Source organism: Rhea americana, unplaced genomic scaffold, assembly GCF_003343005.1.
Source record: "Rhea americana isolate MKP2758 unplaced genomic scaffold, rheAme1 scaffold_147, whole genome shotgun sequence".
In the NCBI taxonomy this organism is placed as follows: domain Eukaryota; kingdom Metazoa; phylum Chordata; class Aves; order Rheiformes; family Rheidae; genus Rhea; species Rhea americana.
The window spans coordinates 1,178,897-1,202,897 of NW_028185561.1; the positions used below are offsets into that span (position 1 = coordinate 1,178,897).

Sequence of the window (24,001 nt, forward strand, 5' to 3'; positions counted from 1 at the left end):
TTCACTAGAATCATTGCATTCACACGGCTGGAGAACTGAAATATTAGAGAAGTCAAACACATGCTCAGATCATAATCACATTTTCAAAAGAAAAAAAAAACAATCAAAGCATTTTTAGTAAAAACTCAATACTGTAAAAAGATCTTTAAATGTCTGGACCTTCACATCCAGACAAAAAATGGACTTCATAARGTTTTCAGATGTCTCCATGCCTGACAAATGCAAAACCTCTTKTAAGACAGGCTTTTTATTCTATGCCTACTGAAAAAAGTAAAGTGAAAAAACATTAATTTCAAAGTTGCAAGGCCAAAATATATGTAAACAAGTGGACTTAAAAATACTGATAAATTTGAAGAATCTCACAGTTTGTTAAAGCACATGAGATCGGAAATTACTGTGAGAATTCTAGTATTTCAGACTGACACCAGAAGTGTTTTGTCTCCTTAAACATGGAACTACAAATCTGGCTGACAACTAGGAAAAAATAAGCTGATTAAACGTTTTTTAAACTTGCATGCAATTTAAAATTAACACAAGTTAAATTATATGCGGCAGCTAGTGGCTTATTTTAAATACATTTTTCTTGCATTTTTGTCAATATGCTTTCAGATTTGCAGACTCTTTTTCTGATATTAATTACTGTTAATACAAGATTTCAGCTCATATAATAGAAAAGAATAAGCTTGCTCTCATGCATATGCTTTGTAAGAGAAAAGAACTCTTGTGCCTGTTTTCTAGATCAGAGATCTAGTCTGAGCAAGAGCAATGATTCAAAATATTCAGTATATTAAGGTCTTTAAAAAAGGGGAAACAAAACAAGTAATTGACTTACAACAGTAAGACTTAATCACAAATCAACTATACTAAAATGAATTTTATAGYGTAATTTAACTAAATATTTCTAGAAAGAATAGCTTCTTTAAAGAAGCCTTAATTTTTCTCTTTCATACTACTGGTTTAGTTATTTTTAACTCCATTCTTACTGAAATCTGCATAGTTTATTTTTAGCAAATCCTGACAGCAATCTCTTTCCAGTAGCCATTTAGGCTTGCAACAGACCAGCAAGTAGATGAGCGATTAACTTTGCTATTAAAACCCACCAATTCTGAAATAAAGTTAGCCAATAAAGTGATACTCCTCTTGATGTTTCCAAAGTACAATGTTTGAAACAGGTAACTTTCTGGTTTTGTACTAAGTTAAACCCCATTTCTACAAGGAGAAAGTAAGTAACGCTATGCCAGAAATAAAGCTGTAAAGAACTTCTCTCTGCTGGAGTCAATGCAAGGATAGCAGTAGATATTCTTCCCCCGATTATTCAAACCCTAGCGAAAGCCTAAAAGAGTAAAGCACTAAGAGAAAAGATCTCCAAGTCACTACACCTCAGTCTATTTTTCAAATATGCATTGCCTGGATTTTTCTCTTATACACTCGAGAGTTATGCAAAGATGACCTATCTGTTGATTATACCTGGTTGTGGGAATGCAATCAGCAACCCTGTAATTCCAGTAATCCAGTTATTGAAATAAATTCACATTAAAATTACAAAAAACTTTTATTAAACCAACCCATTCGCTAAACAGATGACATGATATATTCACGCTTTGTTAGCACTGGCTCCACTGTGGGCGTCAATGAAGTGTCAGTTTACTGCACTTACATATGGTAGTGGGTCTGATGTGTCATATTTCATTTTTCAGCCATTTCCAGGTTAATATTTTTTACAGTACTGTATCAACAGCAGTGACTGTTAATGCAGAAATAAGATGTGCATCTGGAAGAAATGCCAAAAATACTGCAGATATCAAATACTGTCTCCTAACCTACAGTGTAAAAAGACAATGAATCAGTAAAATACCTAAATTGCACTATCTTGCAACTCAAAGCAGCACTCCTGAGCTCCTTGCACTTAAGCAAGCTCTCARTATGCCTTACTGGTTTGAAAGKGGTATAGAGAGACTGCAGAATTACMAGGGAAGARGTAGTGCTAAGCATTCAAAATAAGTCAAGTGCAAAATCTACGTACATGTGAGAAGGTATCATGGACTCTCCATTTGGGCAATACAGTCTGGCGAGCAGAGCCTGCGTTATTGCCAGGTGTAAGCAATTAGTGACCACTTTAGAATAAGTCACAATAATGTATATTTCTGTTCTTGGTACATTTTCTAAACAAAAAAGAGAAAGTGGATAATATCCCAGATTGTAYGAAAATTAGATTTTTTCATCTCAGTTATTAATTAATATTAAACATCTCATTTTATCATTTTTCAGAATTTGTTCTGAATCAAGATCAAATGAACAGATGATGCCAGTCATCTCAGTAACTTCTCTCCATCGCAGACATACATTTTTACCAAGTAACCTGTCAGGTCCATGAATTATTAAATTTTTAGCTTAATCCAGGCATGTAAGTTAATAGAGTGATTTATTAATAACAGGAAATAAAAAATCAGTTTTATTGCTAAATCAACAAGTGGCAAAAGGAGTTGTTATCATCCAAACAACATACTATGTTAGCAATGTTTATTAATGATATACTATCTGCAGACAGCTGGGAACCTGCACAGTTCCAGTTGCAAACATAAAACAAGGGAATTAGTCCTATGAAACACACAATAATTACATCACTCCAGACAACAAATCACACTTGGCTGTTCCACCCTACCAAATTCATGGGCAAGYTCTTAGATGCTCTAAATCTGCTTAAATCATGCACCCTCCTCTCCTGAGCAGTGGATCAGTTGTGGTTAACTAAAAAGCAGTGCKCCCCACCAGTCCCTGGGTCTGTAAYTATGGCTCCGCTACGCCTTTGCTATTCTCTATATTGCACATATCCCTTTTTCCTCAAACATTTTGTATTCTGTAGTTCACGTTTCAGCTGAGAAATGCTGTTTCCTTTAAAAAAAGAACCAACTTAGCTACCAACATCAATATTTTGCCTTATAGAAACTGCATTGCCTGAAATATTTTTCTATCCTGAAGCAGAATGGAAAAAAAAAGCATATTTGCAATCTCAGGAGTTTGGTCAGGGCTACAATACCCAAATTTTCTTCTTATCTCTGTGATTCTTACTGTGTGACAGTAACATGCAGGTTTAATTCTAAAAGTCATATTTGAGCAAGAGAACAGGAATTTAAGACTACTAACTCTGTCTGCCATTTATTAGGAACCGTGGATAGAAGCAGCTGTAGTTCAGGAGGATGCTTTGAATAAAACAGGGCAGTGCCTCTGTCTGGCCACATTAAATGAGCACAGAGGCAGCTCTGTGATATCTAATGCTATCAGTCAGACTGACAGCGAATGGAAGCTCTTCTGAGAGTTGACATTTGGACAGAAATAATTCTTAACTTTTAATAGAAGGGGGATAGAGATGGCATAAGAGAAACAGATATCATATCTCATTCTGATGTGAATTTCAGCCAAAATGTGATATTTCACTTTACTGTGGTATGCAGTGGGGGGGGGGGAGAGGGGGGAATCACTTTTGACAGCCTGGAAAACTACTATACTTCTGTAGCAACATTATAAACCTTGCAAAAACACTATACTCACACAAATAATTCAAATAAATCAACATTCACTCCATTTACAATACAGTTGCACCAGTTAACCTCTGCTGAGTATCCTCCCCACCATTTGTTGGCRCTATAAAAAACAAAATAAAGTAACCAAGATTACCCAGGCCTTCTCCATTTTAAAAGTCTCTTCTTAAAATAGTTCAGGAAAGAAAAGCCTGAGAACAGTGTGTTCCTCACTTGTTGGGTTTCTGACTGAAGCACACCTAGGAGATAGTGGAGCATTATTACAGCTATAGATACACACAATTCTGAGCTCAAAATCAGGTTTGGCAAAAGAGAAGTAATAAAAACAATAAAAATATTCCCCCACTCTGTGCTGTCCCACAAAAACAGAACAATACCCTTCTTCCTTAGTACCATGTTTGAGTATGTCATTATTTTTCATTTTCTTTAAGGGTTTATATTTTTTCAAGACTCCTCTGCTGGTTTTTGCTAAGAACTTCTCCAAGTTCTCACATTACAGGCACTAATAGGGCTCTTTCTACAAATAAACTTGATGTGATTAGAGTCAGTCTATTCTGCTATGATTTAGCTGCACTGACAGATTCACTTTTCCATAAGCCATTTACTGTTCTGAAAAGTTTATATAAAAGCATGTATTTGTACTGTTTCCAGCAATCAGACATAATTTAACTTGGCCTGAGGTGCTGCTTTTTCTTCTTCCTAGATATAGCAAGTTTTCAAATGAATCACCAAATGCATATGCAGAAGTCTTCAAATTTGTCAAAAGTTACCAACCACAAAAACCCTGCAAAGATTATATATCAGATGCACCGTTGCCAGCGTAACTTGGAGGTTCCTCCTCATGCACTGCCCACTTTGGAAAGTGAGGTTCTAGGGAAAGATGTCATGAAAGAAGAGGTAACATAACATKAAAACACGAATGGGCTAAGATTTACATTTTCTTTTCTGTAGTCGATTTTACAAAGTGAATGGTATTCATTAGCATAGTTCTAATATAATTTAATTGTTTTTTAAAGGCAAAAAAAATGAATCTAATACTTGGAACTGCAAATCTCCCCAACCTCCCACTTCCAAGGGCTTGAAGCTCGGGCATTCGGCAGCGCAGCGCGGGCTCGTACCATCTGAGCAACTAACTGGACTATCTGTCAGCAGAGAATCACATTGCAAGAGATCCAGAAAGACTTTCTAATTGCATTACAGGAGATTCAGATTCACTATCCACGCACAGTGATAAACATGCTGCAAAACAGCTTTCATTCCCACTTTGCCACGGCATGGCCCTTAAGAAAACAAAACGGTTACTATGGCCTTTTCTGCCTCAAAGCAGGCAGCACATCCCGCTACCCAATCTTATCTGACACATTCCCAGCAATATCCTCTGCTGATGATGTTTTGACTGTCACCTAACCCCAGACTCTGGARTATTTATTTATATTTATTTRTTACAGCTCTGGCAAGCTGTCAACATTTTTTGAGAGCATGCAAGAGAAAGGAAATGATGAATCAGAACGGTTTCTATCTCTGCAAAAGCTGAGTGTGGCTTCACATGACAAAGTGAAGTTTTTCCCCCCACGCTTCCCTTGCCAAGGACATTGATGGAGCGGGACTCTGAGYTTTTGCACAGAATATTAGTACACTGAGAAACAGCAAATGCTTCTTCTGTGACAAGAGAGACTGTCTTATTTTTAGCAGACATGTCGTTGTTGACTATCTATAGCCAACAAAATTTTTAATGAAGCTGAGGCTCATCGTGTTAAGCTGTAGAACTGACAGGCCCAGATATGGAATAGAAAAAAAAAGCTACAGAGGAGGATGGACAGAAAACCTCAATTGCAATAGTCAGTCAAACACCACTTGCTGTCTGTTTTCAGCTTACAATTAATCAATGCATAACCGAGTTTTAAGAAAAAACTGAAGGTAGATAATCTAGTATCATGAGTGAAATGTTTTCACAATTTTAAACCTGGAAAAAACAAGAAGGCGCAGAAGTTTGTAGTTGAATTTCACATTTGACAAAGCAGGACTCAAACAGATAAAACAATGCATGGATTTAAATGGACTTTTTAAAGAAAGAAGGAAACAGAATTCCGATCTCCCACAGTAGAAGGTCAAACAGAGTGGGCTGGTTGTCCAGGAGTGCCAGACAACCACCACGCAGCAATTTGATCTGAAAAATTTTACCACCAAGTAAATTTGCAGAAAAGCGAAAAAGAAAGAGGATACAGACACCAAAATCATAAAAAGAAAGATGGTTTGTCTATGTTTTTCTTTCTGTGATGTTTATAATATATCCATACTGGGGGCGAATCTATTAACCTGCTCGCCTTTACCTGAAGGGATATACGGATGGGCTAGAAGCAGACCACTGCTATCTGATCCTTCTTCCTCCATCTCAGAGTTCCCAAGATTTGGCAACAGAATGAGCAGCAAATGTGCACAAGRCTATCTCTTCTCAAAAAATGTAGTATAGCAAAGTTACTTCTATTTTCCCCCTATACAGACAGACATGGATGACTCCAAGCAGTGTATCCCACCAAGCATAACTGCCTGGAGAAAGGTTCAAGCATCCTTAGCAGACTTCCTAGAGGCGGCATCATCTGCTGAAAATTTAAATGTTGCAAACGGTACTGGTTACAAGTGATCATAATTAATCATAAAACTGAAAACTTTCCTCAGGACAAGCATCGAAGCCACCTGAACTAGGATAAAATGAACCCTGATTTAACATTGTTTGACTTTTCCTCTTCCGTAAGACCTTCCATTATCCAAAGCAACAGTCTCTGTTTCAAAACAGCAACGTTTTTGAGTTTGTGGTCTTTTTTAACAGGCAAACAGCCTAACAACCCTCTCAAATAGTTGTACCTTGTCAGTATACAAGCAAAGTCCACCAAGGATTCTGGGTGTGCAAGGATGTCTGAACCCTGGAGCCAAGTAGCTCCAGGAGGAACACAATCACATCAGTGACTGGAAATGAAACTTCTCCTATGGTACTGTGGGAAGGAACTGAGGGTAGGTTCARAGAGGAATTGTAACTGCAGCAAAGGCAGCATCTGGGGTTCTGCCTAAGGATCCAAATTTCTCCTATCCAGTTATCCACAGTGATCTCCACTAGGAGGGTAATCTTGACTGAAAAGTGAAAGGAACTGATAGCCATAGGCTTGAAAAATTTGGCTCAAAGATCTAAGGAACTGAAGTCCCATCGAGGAACAGAATCTCTGAAAGGAAAGATCTTCACTGAGTCTGCCATACGAGGGAGTTCAGCAGCATTTCTTTCTGCACTTTCCCTGACAGCTCTTGCATATCACTTCTAACTGGAAAAATATGGGAAAACATAGGCATAATATATGTCTTAGTCTTGCACCACCACAGTGCAAAAGAGGACAGAGGCACCAACGCTCTTGTATTCAGTCTCTGGCTGAACTTCTTGTCAGAACTATTGAGTGCTCCAACCATCTCCTTAATGATGCACAGCTATAATCACCTTTCATGTGGATTTCCTGCCAGTATGTCTTCTTGCCAAAAGTAMGGGCTGTTTCAAATTAATTTATTCACAAAACAAATCATATTCTAATCTAGTCACCTAAATGAAAACACCTATTAAAATACTGAGGTATTTTAAGATTTATCTATCAACAATATAAAAGTTGTTTTCAAGGTAACATAAAACTTACTTACCATAAATTATTTTTTTAAAGTAACACACGATGTGAAATGCTACCATCTGTGAATAATGTAATCAGCAAATGAGGAGTAATGACTACATCGTGGTTAATTTAATACAGAACATGCTGAATTACAATTGGCAGCAGCTTGGTTTATAGCTCACAAACATAAGAAAAGTACAGCAAAAAGAGAGGGGAAGGATTTATTCAAAATATAATTACAAAATGGAACATAAATGCTAGACGATACTACTTTTCAAGGGTCCGCAACTATTATTTGCATCTTGAAGTGAAATTGAAAACTATCACTATCACACACACAAAAAGATAATTATTTCAGTGATAYGAGGTTGCTTTTGCGCATCAAAAATACACAGGTTTTAGCTTATAACAAAACAATAATTTTGCCCAACTCTTTGAGGCTGGGGAGGTGGGAAAGGAAATAATCTATCAGAACTACAACAGATTACTTTGCATTTCCTTCAAGTTTCCTGTCTGCTGACAGACCAGAGGTACAAATCACTATCATCCCTCCAACACACTTGTGCACATTAATCTCCCCAGTGCACAACGGCTTCCAATGGCAAAGGTMTGCAGTGGAAAGACAGTTGCGAGGATGCCGTTCTTCTCTACTCTGGCCTTTTTCAATGCCGTTCAAGGCAGGGATATCTTTACCAGATTCGTGAAAAGGAAATCTCTCTCAAAATATGAAAAAAATTTCCCAAGTCTTTAAATTACTTTTTGCATCAGACAAAGAAAGCTAAGTCCTACGTATTAGAAAGGTGCTTTTGTCCTCTCCCCTCATTTCTTGATTAAATCTACATTCTACCTATTTTTCTCTCAGTTGTTTCCACAGCTCCTTCACTGCTTTATCTGAATATCTCTCAGCCATTGATACATTTTCCTTTGCATCACCCCAGGGAAGTAGGGAAGAAACAGAAACTGGAATAAAATGATTAACCATTATTTCCTATGGTTATACAGGAAATCTTGGTGGATCAACCCCAGCTACCAAAGTTGTTTAGCAATCCTTCCTCTTAGAATTTCCTCTTTAAACACAGCTATTTAGGAACAACTTGTCATTTGGAAAAGTTTACTTCTCCCTATGAAATGGTTTATGATCCACTTCATCATAGGGCTGAATGTACCATTTCTGAGCAAGTTTTTCAATTATAAGTTCTTTAATGATTAAGATAATGTCCCATTTCTTCTTGCGTTGTAAAACATTCCTTCCATCTAAAAGATTTCTGTTCTCCAAAATGAGATATACCAACACAAAAGCCAGAAACATCCAGTATGTCCAGAGAAATTACAGTACGTGCCCACAGAGAGGGCAGCTGCTGGCATAAGTAATAAATGAATAAACAGAAAAAATACATACATAGGTAAGTAAATAAAAGCTGTTCACTGAATTTATGCCAACAAAAATCCAGATGCTTTCCATATACYTCTGCCTTTCTACATCTGGGAAAAATCACATTGTAGACATTTCATTCTGCAACGATAGCACATTGGATACCGTACCAAAATCTTTCAGGAATGGACATTTTCAATTTTTTTAAAACTCTCACTCTTTCATAAATAATTTGCTTCTATAAGAAGAGCTTGTGGGGAGTGAATGGAAAGGGAGGCTGAGAAGTAGAAAGTATTGCAGTTGGTGAAACTAAACCTTCATACGACACGCGTTTTTTTTCTTTATTTCTCAGCTCTCATTTACTGACCCAATTTAAAACTCTTCCCATACAAGATACTTGCTATAATTTTCATCAATCTCTTCACAAAGGAGAAAAAAATAAAGTTCCTTTTCTTAATATAAAATAATAGCTTAAATGTTAATTGACTAGTTTAAACAATTAACATAAACATAATTTGCATATGCTAATTTACTAATGTACATACGCCCAATGCTAAACAAAGCTCAGAAAATTGAGATTTTCAAGAATTTTAGTCTAAAAGGCAAACACCAATGCTGCTAATTCACATACTACATGCCTCATAACATTTTTACTGCAGCAGCTTCAAACATTTCTATTCTTCTAACAGAACTACTGTTTTTGTGATTACTGTTTGATCTAACAGAAACGATCAACATTCAGTTGTCTGTATAAAAGAGAAAAAGGCAGAGCATTACAGTTTCTCAAAGATAAAAAGAATCCTCACACAGGATTTTAAGATTCTTCATATGCCAAAACAGTAAAGTGCCAAAGGCCTTAATTAACGYATTTGACAGATTCAAAATCTTTCCACAGGTTTTTTCTTTACCAAATAKCAGAGTTAAGAGCCTTTGAGGATGGTTTTCCACTGAAGATAAGTTTGTTTCTCAGATTGTTTCACAAGTCTAATTTGTGTTATTTACTTACATACCATTTTTGTACTGTAAATGCATTGAAATACCTTTCTCAGCCTGATTCCTATGGAAGCATTCAAAATCTCTTTAATCTGAGGCCAAGGTAGAACATAAATGCTGCTGCTGCTTGAATAGTTTCTTCTATCAGAATCTCGCATTGCAATAGAAATTAGCAGTAGCACAAGCAGTTCTTCTAGCCTTAGGAACTTATTACTTCAAGCAAAATGTTAAAGACATCTAACAGTACTGCCTAGTTATCAGCCTTAACAAGATTCTCCTTACCCGTCACTGAAAGCTAACGTTGCAGATCTCTGGTTGTAGAAACCCGCCATACCCCGTTGACATACCCACACCACATTTTTAAGAGTGCAACAAGCTGCAGTAAATACTTGGAACATCAGTAATTTCTGTCACTGTTCTAAGCTATTAAAGTAGAGTGGAAAAAAAGTTGTTCAGCTGGACTGAACTGATCAGCTGGAAATTCTAGTTATGGATGGAAGTTGCAAGGACAGGTAAAACCAGGATTCTTGTGCCTTCCACAGCTAGAGCTGCTGCCAGAGACAGTCACTGCTAGAGCAAAAGGAGACGACTCTAAGTTGTACTGGTCTGGCCTGACCTGACAGCCCTCAGGACCTCTCATTTTCTGAACTTCAGTTTATCTTAGTGAATTGGGTCACACGTACTATTTACATAGATTGGCCACTTCCTACATATTCCATTGCTCTTCAATTTGCTAAAAAAGAACAGCATACTCCACGTTTAATGCATTTTCAAAATAGTTCTAGTTGTGCTTTTCTGTACAAAATACAGCATAAAATGCAATGTAGACTCTGGGTAATTTAATAAAAATGTAAATATATTTCTTAGCTGAGGGGTCAGTATAATTACATTTGACTATATACGTAAGTCCTCTATCACACTTCTAGCCAAGTAGCTATATGATTGCATAGCTATATTGCTTTGATTATTTTTTGTATCACATCTACGATTTATCAGAGCAACAAAAGCAAGATGAAGCAAAATGAACTGCTTACTAGTAGCCTTACTCTTATTTTTTATAAATTAAAAGAGCACCCTTTAATCAATTCCAAGTCCAAAACAACAGTAGCTACTATAAAATTACTATTGTACACAGGCTAACTTATCAATACTTTTTTTTTTCTTGTTGGTATAACTATTGACAGTCAAAAAATAAGGAAAATGGAATATATCATTCTTCATCCGAAAACTCCTTGAATTGGACAAGCCTGGGAACTGGAGGTTATTTCACAAGTCTGCGTTTTGAAATTTACAGACAAACAAAATGATACTCATGTCTAGGAAGATGCCTTGGAAGCCGCTGAAAAGCATGTATGAAGTGCACTGTGCTGTATGGCTGGCTACTCCCACCTGTTCTCAAGCAACACTGCTAAAACTTGGTTCTCACTTTCACTAGCACTTGGTTTCCTTAGAGAAGTACAAGGGAGAAAAAGATATAAAATAGAGATTCAGCATATTTCTCCAATTTCTTCAGTCTTTTCTCTTGAAAGTACTTGTTAACACCTGAAAGCTTGTCTTTAAATTTGCTTATTAAAAATACACAATGATCTTGTGCTTTGTGATGTTTGTGGTTATGTGTATCTTGGAAATGACTGAAAATAAAATCACATTTGATAAATAAACCACAGATCTCAAAACACTACACAGATTTCCCCAGGACCTTCCCTCATACTCTGAACTGATTAGGCAATGCTAAATAAGAAAGTTGCAATAATTAACAGTAAGCAGAGCTAACCTAAAATGCAATACAGCAAACATATCTAAGAGTAGTAGTGAGGGAAACAGTCCTCTGAAACAGCCAGAGAAGGATAAGAAATGTGAGAGGAGGAAACATAGAAACTTTCAAAAGGTAAAGATGACTAGTATTTAACCAAAATACACAATTACCTAGAATCACAATGGCTAGCAAGAGAAAACAATACACAGTCAAGCAAATCACAGCCTGCATCTCCAACAGTMAGACCCACCCCACCAGACTTGGTAGGAAGGACCTAGTCTGCCTGTGGTAAGTTGAATACAAACTTCAAGAACATATGAAATTACTGAATAAATGGACTTGACTTTCTCCTAGGTATATCACTTTTCTCTACATCTTATCAGAGAGTATCATAAATAATACAGTTGTCACACTACAAGCAAAAGAATACACAAGTCAGCCACATAAAATTTGTATTTTAAGTGCTCCACTTGAAACATAAAATAAATGACACCACTGTAGACCATGACAATTTAACTGAGAACAAAGCGATCTTTGAGAAGGTCAAGCAAACACTAATCGCTAAAAATTGCTCAAAATTATAGAGTTTTACAGATGTTTAAGAAAAAAGGGCAAGTCAACCAGATCTTCAAACATTATTGAAATAAACTTCTGCTTGACACTGATGATTTTCTTCAGCACAAAGAACCACATGTTTTTTTTTAAAGAAAGGATGAGAAAGGGAATACATTAAGTTAGTAATTCTAAAAACTTGGTCCACAGAGCAACTTCAAATGCTCCATACCTTCTAGTAGGTAGATGAGCATTTATCGACTTTATCTGAAAGAGAATACTAAAATGAATAACAAACACATTACAGGACAGATACAAATCAGCAACTTTCACTGGAAGAGTAGAGTAACATGTGGAGGAATCCGTGCTTCAGGCAGGTATGTTAACATCACGTCCTTGCCCAGTTTTCTTCCGCACAGGAACCAGGGCAGGAAGAAGGAGGCTTGTGCACATTCAGGTGAAGTTCCAACATGGAAGCAAAACACATATTGGGGGGCACAAACCAAGATCAAGGAGCTGGAAACTATTTYCATGCTCCACAGCACAGTCCTGGCTTTAAAGTTTAACATATATGTAGATAATGCATTCTGSTAAGGATCTAGGGACTTGGCCAATTTAACTATACTCACTGAATGCAGGGCTAGAACTCCACATGTGAGAAGTACTACTTTATCCATCATGTTCTGATTATAAATCTAACTACTTTCTGTAGAGAAAAAAAAGGAATCAACAGAAACAGCTGATTTAGTACAGGTCTATACCACGACAGTTAAAACCAAAGCATTGGAAACGTCATCCTATTTTTTTGTGGTTTTGTTTTGTTTTTTAAAGAGAAGGGGAGTCACTCCAACCTGAATGCAATCCTAATATCTGTGGAAAGAGAAGATGAGCACTGAACTGCAGACAGGCACTAGAAACAATATCTGCCAAGTATGATAGGTGCTTTCAGACTGCTGATATCTTGTACATGGAGTCAGGGAGATAGAAAAAAACCACATAGACACTGTGGTAAGAATATACGCATTGCCATCGCACTCATGAAGCAGAAATTTGTGATCATGTGGGGTGGAACATGGTGACAATTTTGCATTCTCCTCATAGTAAATCTGTACCTGAGTAAGACATGAAAACCATGATAAACTAAGAGATCCAAAATACTTCTGAATCTATTTAGTACTATGTAAGATTCGAGGGGAAAAACATGCAAGAGCCACAAGAATCTCAGTTTGAGACTAGAAGCATGGTTCACTCTGGTGCATATAAACAAACACGTCTGAAAATACTGTGTGACAAATGACAGTTTAAAACAGAATTGAAGGCATAGAGAATTACTAAGCAGATGCCTAACAAACAGGTTAGACAAATACCTAACCATCTAAGTCTTGAAAAAATAGTTYGAAAAACTAGCTCACTCATCTCAGTATGAGTTTTATTGCAAACGTGTAGTGAATTCATAAAACTGCAATATCTAAGGCGCATAGTTGAGACAGTTGATTAACTTACAAAATACTGAGTTCAAAATAAAAAAGGTTAGAAATCTTACAACTCTGATCTCATCACTCTTTTCCTTTCATAAGCTATTGGAATTTCTTTCTGCGAAGACGGAATTTCACAGTGGAATTCACCAACATACAGCACAAATGTACCACATACCTTGAAGACACAGCTTCCATGAACTCATCAAGAAGATCGTCATAGGCCTGACCTCGGACTCTCTTGTGTCTCAGACCAATATACAAAGGATCTTTCAGCAATGCCTGTTAAAAGAAAAGGTTTGAACTATTACATGAACAAGCTACACTAGTACATTCTAAACTAAGAAGAAGAGGGTACAGCGTTTGAGGATTACCTAAGCATAGGAAGGCATCCATTTATCCACCTCTAAATAAAGATTGAAGAGAAGCAACCAAGAGATTAAAGAAACACACTTTTGTATCAAGGGAAATGGATACCCTTGTATCAAAGGAAATGTATAGTTTCCAAGCGAAGAAGTAAAACGTAGGAAGGCACGTTTCAAAAGTATCTTTTAAAGCTTTAGTTAGTACTTTCCTCTTTCTCCTTTACATCCTAATGGTGCTCTGACACTTAAAAACTCCCTTATTTTCTTCACATTTATCCTCAAGTTTCACAAATCTCTCCCAAAGAGAAATTTTCATTTTTCTTCCTTCAAATTTATGATGCAAACCTTCCTCTAGGTCCACACTCACACCAGAACTGTATTCATTCTATGTCTTCACTATTGTAAAGTCAGGATTTTGGCCTTATTTTTTACCAAAATATAGCTTATAAACTTAATAAATGTGTTCAAAGTGTTTCACAAATTATTTTGACAATTCACTACAGCTATAATAATTCTCTACCTCAATACTTTCACTGGCTCTCCCAGGAACCCTCAAACAAAAACACCTTTTGGGATTATCTTTTATAGCACAGATCTCTCAAAATGCATAAGATCACTTCTCTCTTGTGCCTAACGTACAGTCATTCCATGTATTTCCATACAGTTTGGAGAATCGGACAGGAACATGACTAAATATTTTTCATCTGAAAACAACAATCTGGGGAGCCAACATCACTGAGGAAATTTGTATACCAGTATCAATTAGGAAAACATCATAAGGAAAAAATACAGACCACCTCTCCTTCCAGAATAGAGTCTTCTATCTGGAAGAGGAATCAGGCTAAGAATCTGAAATCCACTCTCTGTATTTCAGAAAAGTCCCCAAATTTTCTTTACAGGTGCTCTACATTGTAGAACTGAACGATCTTTCAGGTCACAAGCCACAGCTGAAGACTGATTTGAATCAGTAAGAAACTTGAAACTTTGCAGGTATTCTATATCCTAATGCAGGCTACTGTGCCAGCCTGTAAAGAAATTTGTTTCTTCCTTCCTCTTCTCCTTTCAACAAAAAATGAAAGACACCAGGTTAGAATGTTAAAAAATCCAACACAAAAATTTAGCATGATTAGAAGCTGATTTTTTCTCAAGTTATTGCTAAATACATCACCACTTCAAAACAAAATATTTCTAATATATTATTTATAAACATTCAGAAGATACTTACCGTTTGTTCAACTGTTTGAACTGGAGAACAAACAAAGTTTAAAACTAAAATTAATTTGTTAAAAAGGATGCAGTCACTACGTTGTAGTTATTTTGTCCCTTCCTTTTCCCAATCCTACATAGCACTTATGTTTGAGGACCATATTCTTTGGATGACATTTTACATCTATATTCAATTTATTCTATGTATTCTAGCAGTAAAATCAGAATCAGAATCATATACCTATTCCAGGAACTGCAGGAAAAACTAGCAAGAGCTGGATGTCAGATACATTCTAAAGTCATGCTGTCTTTTGCATGTTTTTTTTTTACAGTCATTTCCAATTTTGTAGTGAAGAACCATCTCTAGAGTAATATTTTATTTCCATTTTGAGTTTGCCCAGTTATTTAAAACGAACTTAGGAAAATTGGAAAAATAAAGGGCAATTTTACTTCTCTGGGAAATAAATTCACATGAATTGCAAATTAGCTGCTCAGTGGCGTGAAATCTGAAGTCTGGAAGCCCCGTGGGAGCTGCATGGTGCTTCCCAACAGGCTGAACAAGCAAGGCTGGAAAGCCGAGCTGCCAGGAGCAAGAGCCACCCCGTCACACACCTTTGGCAGCACACGCGCTGGGGAATGCAGAAACAGTGAAGAAAATCCTACTGCCAACAGCTTTCCTTTTTGGTAATCTTACGCTACTTTGTTTCCCATGAGAGCATACTCGACCAGACAGTCCAATTCAGCATTAAGTAATTTATCCCCTCTTCAGCTCCCATAACTCTTCTTCCCCTGTCTCTAACAGGCAAACTGACATTTTAGGAGACTTCTGTAGGATTTGTCTTAATCAATTTCTGTTCTCATTTTGTAAAATAATGCCCAAAATGAAAAAAGTCTGTAGTCCTATTTTTTAAATTGTTAGGCCATGTTTCAAAAATGCTTCATAGCCAGACTAAGCCATGTTGATTCCATCAAAAAGCCAGCTTCAGCTTGRCCATAACTCTGCAAAAGTTCAAGAGAAATACGTGTTCCTATTAATAAAAGTGCTAAATAAGCAACAAGATTGCCTTCAAACATAGGCTCTTTCACTTCTTTTGCCACTTTTACATCAGTGCTTAATAGCTATGACCACTTTAAATCTGTAGCCAATTCTACAATTTGGAACTCTAAATCAGTTGTTCTTCTAAGACCAATGCACAAATTTATTCACATATCTTTGATACAGAAACTTAATCTGGAATATTTAAATCACAATTAACTCAATCTTTCTGGGGTTTGTTTAAGCTTCTAGCCTGGGAAGACTCACCAGCATGGACAATTAAGTCACAAATACGTCTCTGATGAAAAGCTTGGCCAGCCACACCAAGGGTTCGAAATTCCTTTACAGTTCAGTGCATTCTATTTCACAAACGTTACAGATCGACAAGAAATAACCCAGAAGTTCCTTTATAGTCCTGTTTGGAACAAATTATGAAGAAACCCAGGGTGGAGACAAAAGAATTAAACATTCAACAAGTGAAAAGAACAGTGGTCATTTCTAAACTGTGAGGGGCAAACCATTGTGGAACTTCTCTTTTTCAAAAAGGCACTGAAGAATGAATAAGCTGCTTAAGCGCATTATCCTGTTATTCAGGTCAACACCATGCAAACTAGATCCATGGTTGTTTTTTTTTCTTTTTCTTTTTTAGAGTGTTCACACATCTTAAGAGATTAACATTTACTATTGACTATTTCATGGTTTTCAAAACAATTACTGAAAAGAAAGTTCTATACTACAATCAGGTATGTCAAGCTCACATGATGACTGGGTATTTTTCCTCAATGACTTGGGCTTCTTTTGTTCCCTTGCTTGTTGTCAACGCTTAAACTTTGTTTTGTTCTTTTGGAAATGGAATCTCCTTCAAAACATAACACTGCTTTTTTTTGTTGTGTTTCCTATGCATATTAAATAATATTGAAAARGCTGATGCATGTTCCATGTTAGACACACTTGTGTAGATTAAAAAAAAAAGTTATAAAATATATTTGGCCTTAGCAATGCAGCACATTCAAGCTTTAATGGAAGAAAAGGGGTTACAAGAATAAAGGGCTTAATTGAGGTTCTGGTACTGGAGATCATATAGATCTACTTAGAATTAACTGTGTAAAATAACAAACAGGTCTTTGAAGCACCACCTGAATGTATTAAAACCGTAATGACCTTTGAGGTTTTAAGAAAAAAGCAAGTCGTTTAGACTATCTTGCTATAGCACACTTATAGTAAAGAGATCAGCAAGCCATCAAAGCTCAAGCACGGCTTGAGCTGTGCACCTGGCTCTAATTTATCTGCAAAACTAGTGAGAAACAGAGAACTGCATACTTATGTGCTTCATCAGTAGAGAACAAACATGCTGAAATGTCATCTATTCTCAAATTTGGCACCCAGGAGTTTCTTTGGAATAGATACATATTTCAGTGAACAGCTTCATGGAAATCTGGAGGTGAAGGACCAAGAATTGCATGACATTGAGCCCTTCCACTCACGAGGACATCAGCAGAGAGGGCCCCGGACCTCCCAAYGCCACCTGCAAAGGGCCTGGTGTGCGGTCATGCTGCAGAGTAGCAGCTCCCCTCGTGCCATTAAAAACTTCAAAGACCTCCAGTTCTGCAAAGCAAAATGATTTGCATCAGAGCCACAGCTATAAAATTCAAGGAGAATTGCAATTGGATGGCACATCAGAAGTTTTGGGACAACGACGTGCCACATCCTAGAAATGAAAAACATTCCACAGTTTGATTGGTCTAACAGGGCACATAGTCACAAAGAAAAAAAGGTGAACGACTGCTGTCTTTACAATATTAGCATTTTCTTATGTGCAAATGCTTTCTGTAGATTCCACCTCATCTAAGTTTGCACAGATGGGGGAAGGGAAAAGTAGAATTTTGTTCTCCAGAAAAATCTGACATTTCAACTTTTGGGGGATTCCAGAAGACTAAAATTTTCCTGTACGTGAAACTTTTTCCAATAAAGCAGTTACCTAGTCAAAAACACAATCTACGTTTTGGGTTTAACTTCAGCTTCTATCAAAATTAATCAATCTACATTCATCTATATTTCTGGTTTGCAAACATTAACATGCTGAATCACGATTTTCTGTCCTGTAAGAATTGCTTAGAGGTGCAAAGTGGTTTTTATGGCACTAGGAAAAATGAGTGAGATTTCAATTCATATTAGACTAGGAAGCCTTTTTTTTTTTTGACATAAGCTTGAGAATTCAAAATCTGTTTTCTTTTTCTTTTCATTATGCTGGCCCTGTTACACACTTATTGATCGCAGAAGAGATGAAGGCCCTTCAGATCTAAAGACCAGACCTTTGTCAACACATCTGCAAACAGTGAGGGGCCACCTCCACAAGGAAGAAGGGGCCTTATCCTCTATTTTGCCCCAAAAGCAGGAAACTACATCTTTGGAAGGCTCAGCTAACACATTCTCCAGACGTGCCCAATACAGCCCAATACAGAGACCAGCCTACACAGCAGCTTTGCAACTGTTTGCACTTCAGTTTCCAGATTCCCATATAGAAAATGTTGCAAAAGATCCCAAAGAATTGGTATCAGCTTGGTTTATTTTAGGTACAAATAAAGGAGGGAAAAAAAAACACATGGGAAATGAGTTATAAAGTTGAGCCCAACTGTGTAAGTACTAAAATTGTCAAACAAAAGTGGCTGCTGTTCTATCCTGCCAGTATGAGGCACAGATGTTATGAATACAGATGACAATTATACTATATTAAATATTCTTCCATCTGTAGCCCTAAAAGCATCACTGAAAACTGTCCATTGTCTCTTCAGACAAAATTCTAGACCTGTACTAGTCAGGAATTTGAAAGATACTATGTTCATAACGTTCCTTTGGCATCAATCTTAAATGTAGGTCTTGAGGGGAACAATTTCTGTGGAAAATATAGATACTAAAGAATATTATGCATATTTGGCACAGTTTGAAATATAAATCTTTATTAATACTCTGATAAAACAATATCCTTATGTAATACAAAGGGAGAAGTTACAGTATTTCAAATGATCTTTTTAAAATGATTTAAGATAGTGATACGAGATATGGAGAATGTATTCTTTTCCATATGTGCCTAATCATCCTAACATATGGTTTTGTATAGCTACAATAGACTTTTTTAGATGTGTCTCCTAAAAGACAAGCTTGACTTTTTCAGTCCAACTTGTTCTTTCCTTCCATAAGGTAGCATATCTCCCAAGTTGACCTTTGTGTCTCTTGCTCGCCTTCTGTTTAGGGAGCTCACTAATTTCTTAATCTGAAGGGGAATTCACAGTTACAACTTTGCACAAACACTTACTCCCATTGCTTATAATATAAAGTTATTTCCCACGCACTCAGATAGCTTTTCCCAGAAGAAAAACTGTCAATCTCAGTGAACCTTAATTAAAAAAAAAAAAAAAAAAAATCACTAAAATGGCTGGAAAGAATGCTTCATGGAGGAATCTGGTAACACACTATGAGGTGACCACAACGTGCCCCTAAGCAAGAGGCCATACAGAACGGGACGGTGCCAAGAACATTCTGTGGCCTGTTTCCGGCCAGCGTATGTGGCACAGAAGAAAGGGCTCAGTGTCCTCGGGCYGCCGGCAGCCGGGCCCGCTGGGTGGGGAGCAGGCTCCATCCCTCCCGCCTGCCTGCCCAGCCCGGGCTGGGCGTCTCCCTCCTTCCCCTGCAACGCAGCGTCGGCTGTAGAAAAGGCTCTCCCAGGAGGTCAGGCTCATCCCGCTGCGCGCACACGCACATAAAGCTCAGGATCACTCAGCCCGGTAACAGCAACATTTGTAAACGTACACAAAATATATACACATGAAATAGCACAATTTATATAATTAGCTGTTGATGAGGAAGCAGGAAGTGCAAGACCCGCTGAGAAAAAGCTGCTGCAGCAAGAGGTAAAACGTACCTGATTTTTTAAGGGGTTGCTGTGGTATCGGCTCTCAATTTCAAGTCACACAAAATGTTGGTRTTTTTGTCCAAGAGTCAGTTCTTGGAATCAAGTGATTTGTGAAAAGCTCAAACTGGCGGTATGGAGAGGATCATGGTGTTGCCTTCTGGTTTGCGTGTGTTAGGAATATCTGAGTCACTATCTCAGCTTACCTCCAAAATACTGGAAACTATAAAATACTTTTTAGAAAGCAAAAAATTTATCTCACAATTTTTAGGTCTAACTCAAGATTTCTGAGCACKTGAAACTTTCAATACTGGTTAGAGCCAGGTGTCAATGAACATTGTACTTGCCAAAGGAAAGTCCCTTCCAGACTGACTTCTCCCTTTCCACCAACTTGGAATTCACAGTGACATCTGAATGTCTGCATTGGTTCTAAAATTATAGGTAACACACAGCACAACTACACTAAATGTGTGTCACGCCATACTTTATACAGAGTATTAAAAYGTGGAGGTTTTTTGGTTTTTGTTTGCAAAGGCAATGAGAGGAATGATATCTTTTTCAAAACAATAAAGTTTTGTTTCACCTGTTCACATTTCTGGGACACTGTATAGAGATCACAGATGGGAAAGCATTTTCATCAAATCTCCACTGATATTAATTTTCTTTTTGCAGTAAGTTTAATAGAAGAATCTAGCAAAAACTGCCCTGTGCACCTTGTTCTTTATGGCAGTTTCCAATTAGGAAAGACCTGGGAGTACAGCTGGACATACTTCAGACTACGGCTTCGCTAGACAACAAAGAAAGTAAAAAAACAATAGTCTTTCCCCAGAATTTAAATATCATATGAACTTCTTCTGGTAAAAYACCTTACATTAACTATTATCCTTTATTATACTTTTAACTTCTAGATACTATTAAAAGCAAATACCATAAAATTGCCATCACTGAATCTGCGATACAAGTTGTGCTTTGTTCTTAAGGAGAAAAGCATATGTCTTCTTCAGGACTGGATTAGACATTATTTATGAAAGTACTGTAATTGAAAAAGATATCCTTTTAGAAGCTGGTAAGTCAGTCTGTCAATTTTATGTGCCAGAAAAATGCAAAACTTAAGAGGGCCCTCAAGGAGATACATGTAAGACTATGCCAACATCTTTTAACTGAATGTTATCTTCAAAACTCTAAAATTTATAAAATTGTTACTATGCTTTGTTGATCTTTACATGGCATTTACTTGATTAGCACTAAGATTCGTTTCCTAGTACCATGTCTGTGCACCACAGCTATCCAAATGCTTCAGAACCCTTCCTTAAATGTACATTTAATTTCTACACCAAACAGCAGCTATGCCAAACAGGTCATTACTAAGGCATTTGACTGCAAGGAGGAAAGGAGAGAAGAAAAATTTTCAGTCTTACCATTTCCTTAATTTGTACAAAAGAGAAAGTCAAGAATGATCCATACACTGTGTGCCTTGTGCCAATTTGAAATAATGGCGTGCTTTGTACAAACAGGACATTGGCGCTATCAGTAGTTTCAGAGCCAACTTTATTACTGGGATGAACGTTAAGAGGACACAAGCAACATATTTACAGTAATACGCTGCAATGATCATTTTCTTTACTTTTCTTTACTGCAAAACTCTCATAAAGTGCTGAAATTGCATCTCCCAAAAGATGAGYGAAAGTTTCGTAGGAATAACCCAAAACCTCTTTCATTTTTTTTTAATTTATCCTTATTTGTTGTTTGAAGGAGCTTAGAGAAATTTTACTAAATTTTACCAGAACTTTTCTAAACCATCTCACTCCTCACTACCACCTCCTATTTTCTCTACAGAAAGAAATATGTGATTGCATACAAATAATCAAGTTACAAGCATTATTTTAATGTCTATTTCTTGGTTGTGCTGAACAGCTGAACACGTTCCACACTATAGCTTTGCTAGACAACAAGGAAGTAAGAAACAATKGTCTTTCCCCCAAAACTAAAATTTTTAATCTAAAAAAACTTTTCATTTTCAGTTCCTCAGTTTTACAATTACCTTTTTAAAGAGCTTTATAAAGAAATAAAAGTACCCCCTCCCCTCACTTCTCATGTAACGACAGAAAGTCAAGAGTGGCTGAAGCACAGACTTAGGAGGCCCTTAGGAGTCACTAATCTGGAACTCTGAACTAACCATGAAAAAATCCATTCTGTGCAATTTTGCTAAGTCCTAAATAGTGAAGTTTTCCACAAAGAGACTTCAGACAACAGCCTGCTCCTCCCCTACCAASTTTTGTGTCTTGGAGACAACAGATCAGCCCCATTTAATATTGTTCTTTAACAATTTAATAATGCCTCTCCATTTTAAGAGGTTACAAGTTGGTTTGTAYCAAAATAGCATCACAACAACATCTAAAGTAGAACTGCTGCATTAATTCAAGCTAAGAGTCTTCCTATGACAAGCCTCCAAAATGATCTAGCAGCATTAGTAAGGAGATCAGAGAGGCCTATTGCATYGGTTATCTTAGGAAAAATAAATAATCAGCAAGATAAATACACTGCATTATGTTTAATAGTCTTGGAGACCTCTCCTAATGTTAACATCTGTATGCAGAAATAGGGGTGATGCCAATTCCACAAATGCCTGTAATCTGAGTTTGAACTTGGAACATGCTCAGAACTGTGGTCTCAGAGCACCATTTCATCAGACGCAATTTTAGGATGTATAATTCTTTYATACAGTCAAACTGAAAACAAATGGTTGTCTGCATGCCAGTGGCATTTCTTGAAAAACTTAATCATTTGTCTACTGAGAAAATAGACCTGAAGAATTCAACGCTGTTTAGGACTTTTGCAGAGTATTGCCACATACAATCATTAATATTTTAATCTGCAAATAATAGGCAGAATGGACTAAGTCTGAAAGTGTCTTGTATTCTATTCATATAATTATCAGACCACATAACAAGAAATCTCCTAAAAACAGTCATTCACTTTCCATAAAAGCTTTTATTGCATCCCAGAAAAGGCTCAGACTAAATTAAGCTCAGCAGAACTGACCTTGAATAGGCCCCATATCTTTAATAACTATCATTTCTTCTCCACAAGCTCCAGAAACTGGCTAAAATCTGAATTGGCATGTCCTGTGACACACCAAGAAGCATTTAACAATACCCACAATGCTACAATTCAAAATACATATGATAGATAACAGCAATGAGCAATAGAAATATAGAAATATTTTACCACAACCAAGAGAGAATCAAAACTCATAGTCTACTACTCTGAAAAACGAGCAGGAAGATGCAAATATCCACCTCAAAATGCTGAAAGAACTAGTACATGCACTTGTGGGTCCAGCAGTATGGGCTTATAATAAATCACAAAAGGCAATTCCAACAATAATATTTATGAAGAGCCAAAAGACTACCTATATTTATGAAACAGAAAATAAGTGATCTGAAGAACTACTGGCTTATGAACAAGTCTAGCCTCAGTGACACTTTTTAGACATAGAAATTGGAGATATTTTCCTTTTACTTTTTCCTTCAAAGTGTATCCACCTTAATAAATTACCTTCTTAGCTTAAACAAGAGAGTTATGGCAAGAGACAGCTGCTTGAGGTCATTCAATCACTTTGAATAAATCAAACTTTCCTGCACTGTTTTTGAAAAGCAACAAATTCGCATCACTCCTTTCATTTTCATCCACTTATATTTCCACATTTCTTTTTTTTTTTCAAGACAGGCAGCTGAAATACTTAAATACAAAGAGTTACCTCCAGTTTTCCAAACTAGGAGAAAAAGTTTAAAAAAATTTTTTTTTACATCAGAGAAGAGCAGAGACTTGTCCTTTCATAAGRGGACATCAGTGAAGTTTTGCTATTAGATAATAATATTCAAAAGAATACCATCTTAATAATTTTACTTCATTTTCTAGATGATAACATAAACTTGAAAGAAATAGCCTTAAAGAGTTCAYTCATTTTTAAACCTCTATTAATCAATAAAAAGGATTTTGCTAATATTGTATCATTTTTCACAGTGATAGTACACAAGGTGCATCCTGAGTACCTTCCTCCTGTGTTTAAAGCTTAAGTTCCAGTCTCTCCTTAAAAACTGCATCACATCAGTTAATTAAACAGAATTTTAATGTATCAGTAGATACAGTCTTT

The 24,001-nt window shown here is 36.7% G+C and overlaps 1 protein-coding gene across 2 annotated transcripts in view; it reads right to left on the minus strand.

Moving 5' to 3' along the window:
• ME1 (malic enzyme 1) overlaps positions 1 to 24,001 on the minus strand; it is a 194,956-nt gene that overhangs the window by 71,377 nt on the left and 99,578 nt on the right. The window contains exon 6 of one of the 2 annotated variants that reach the window (XM_085299197.1): positions 13,510 to 13,613. The exons of the other annotated variant lie outside the window; for it this stretch is intronic. Coding sequence (XP_085155323.1) covers positions 13,510 to 13,613 — 104 coding nt within the window. The remainder of the gene's footprint in view (positions 1 to 13,509; positions 13,614 to 24,001) is intronic. 2 annotated transcript variants of the gene reach the window in all.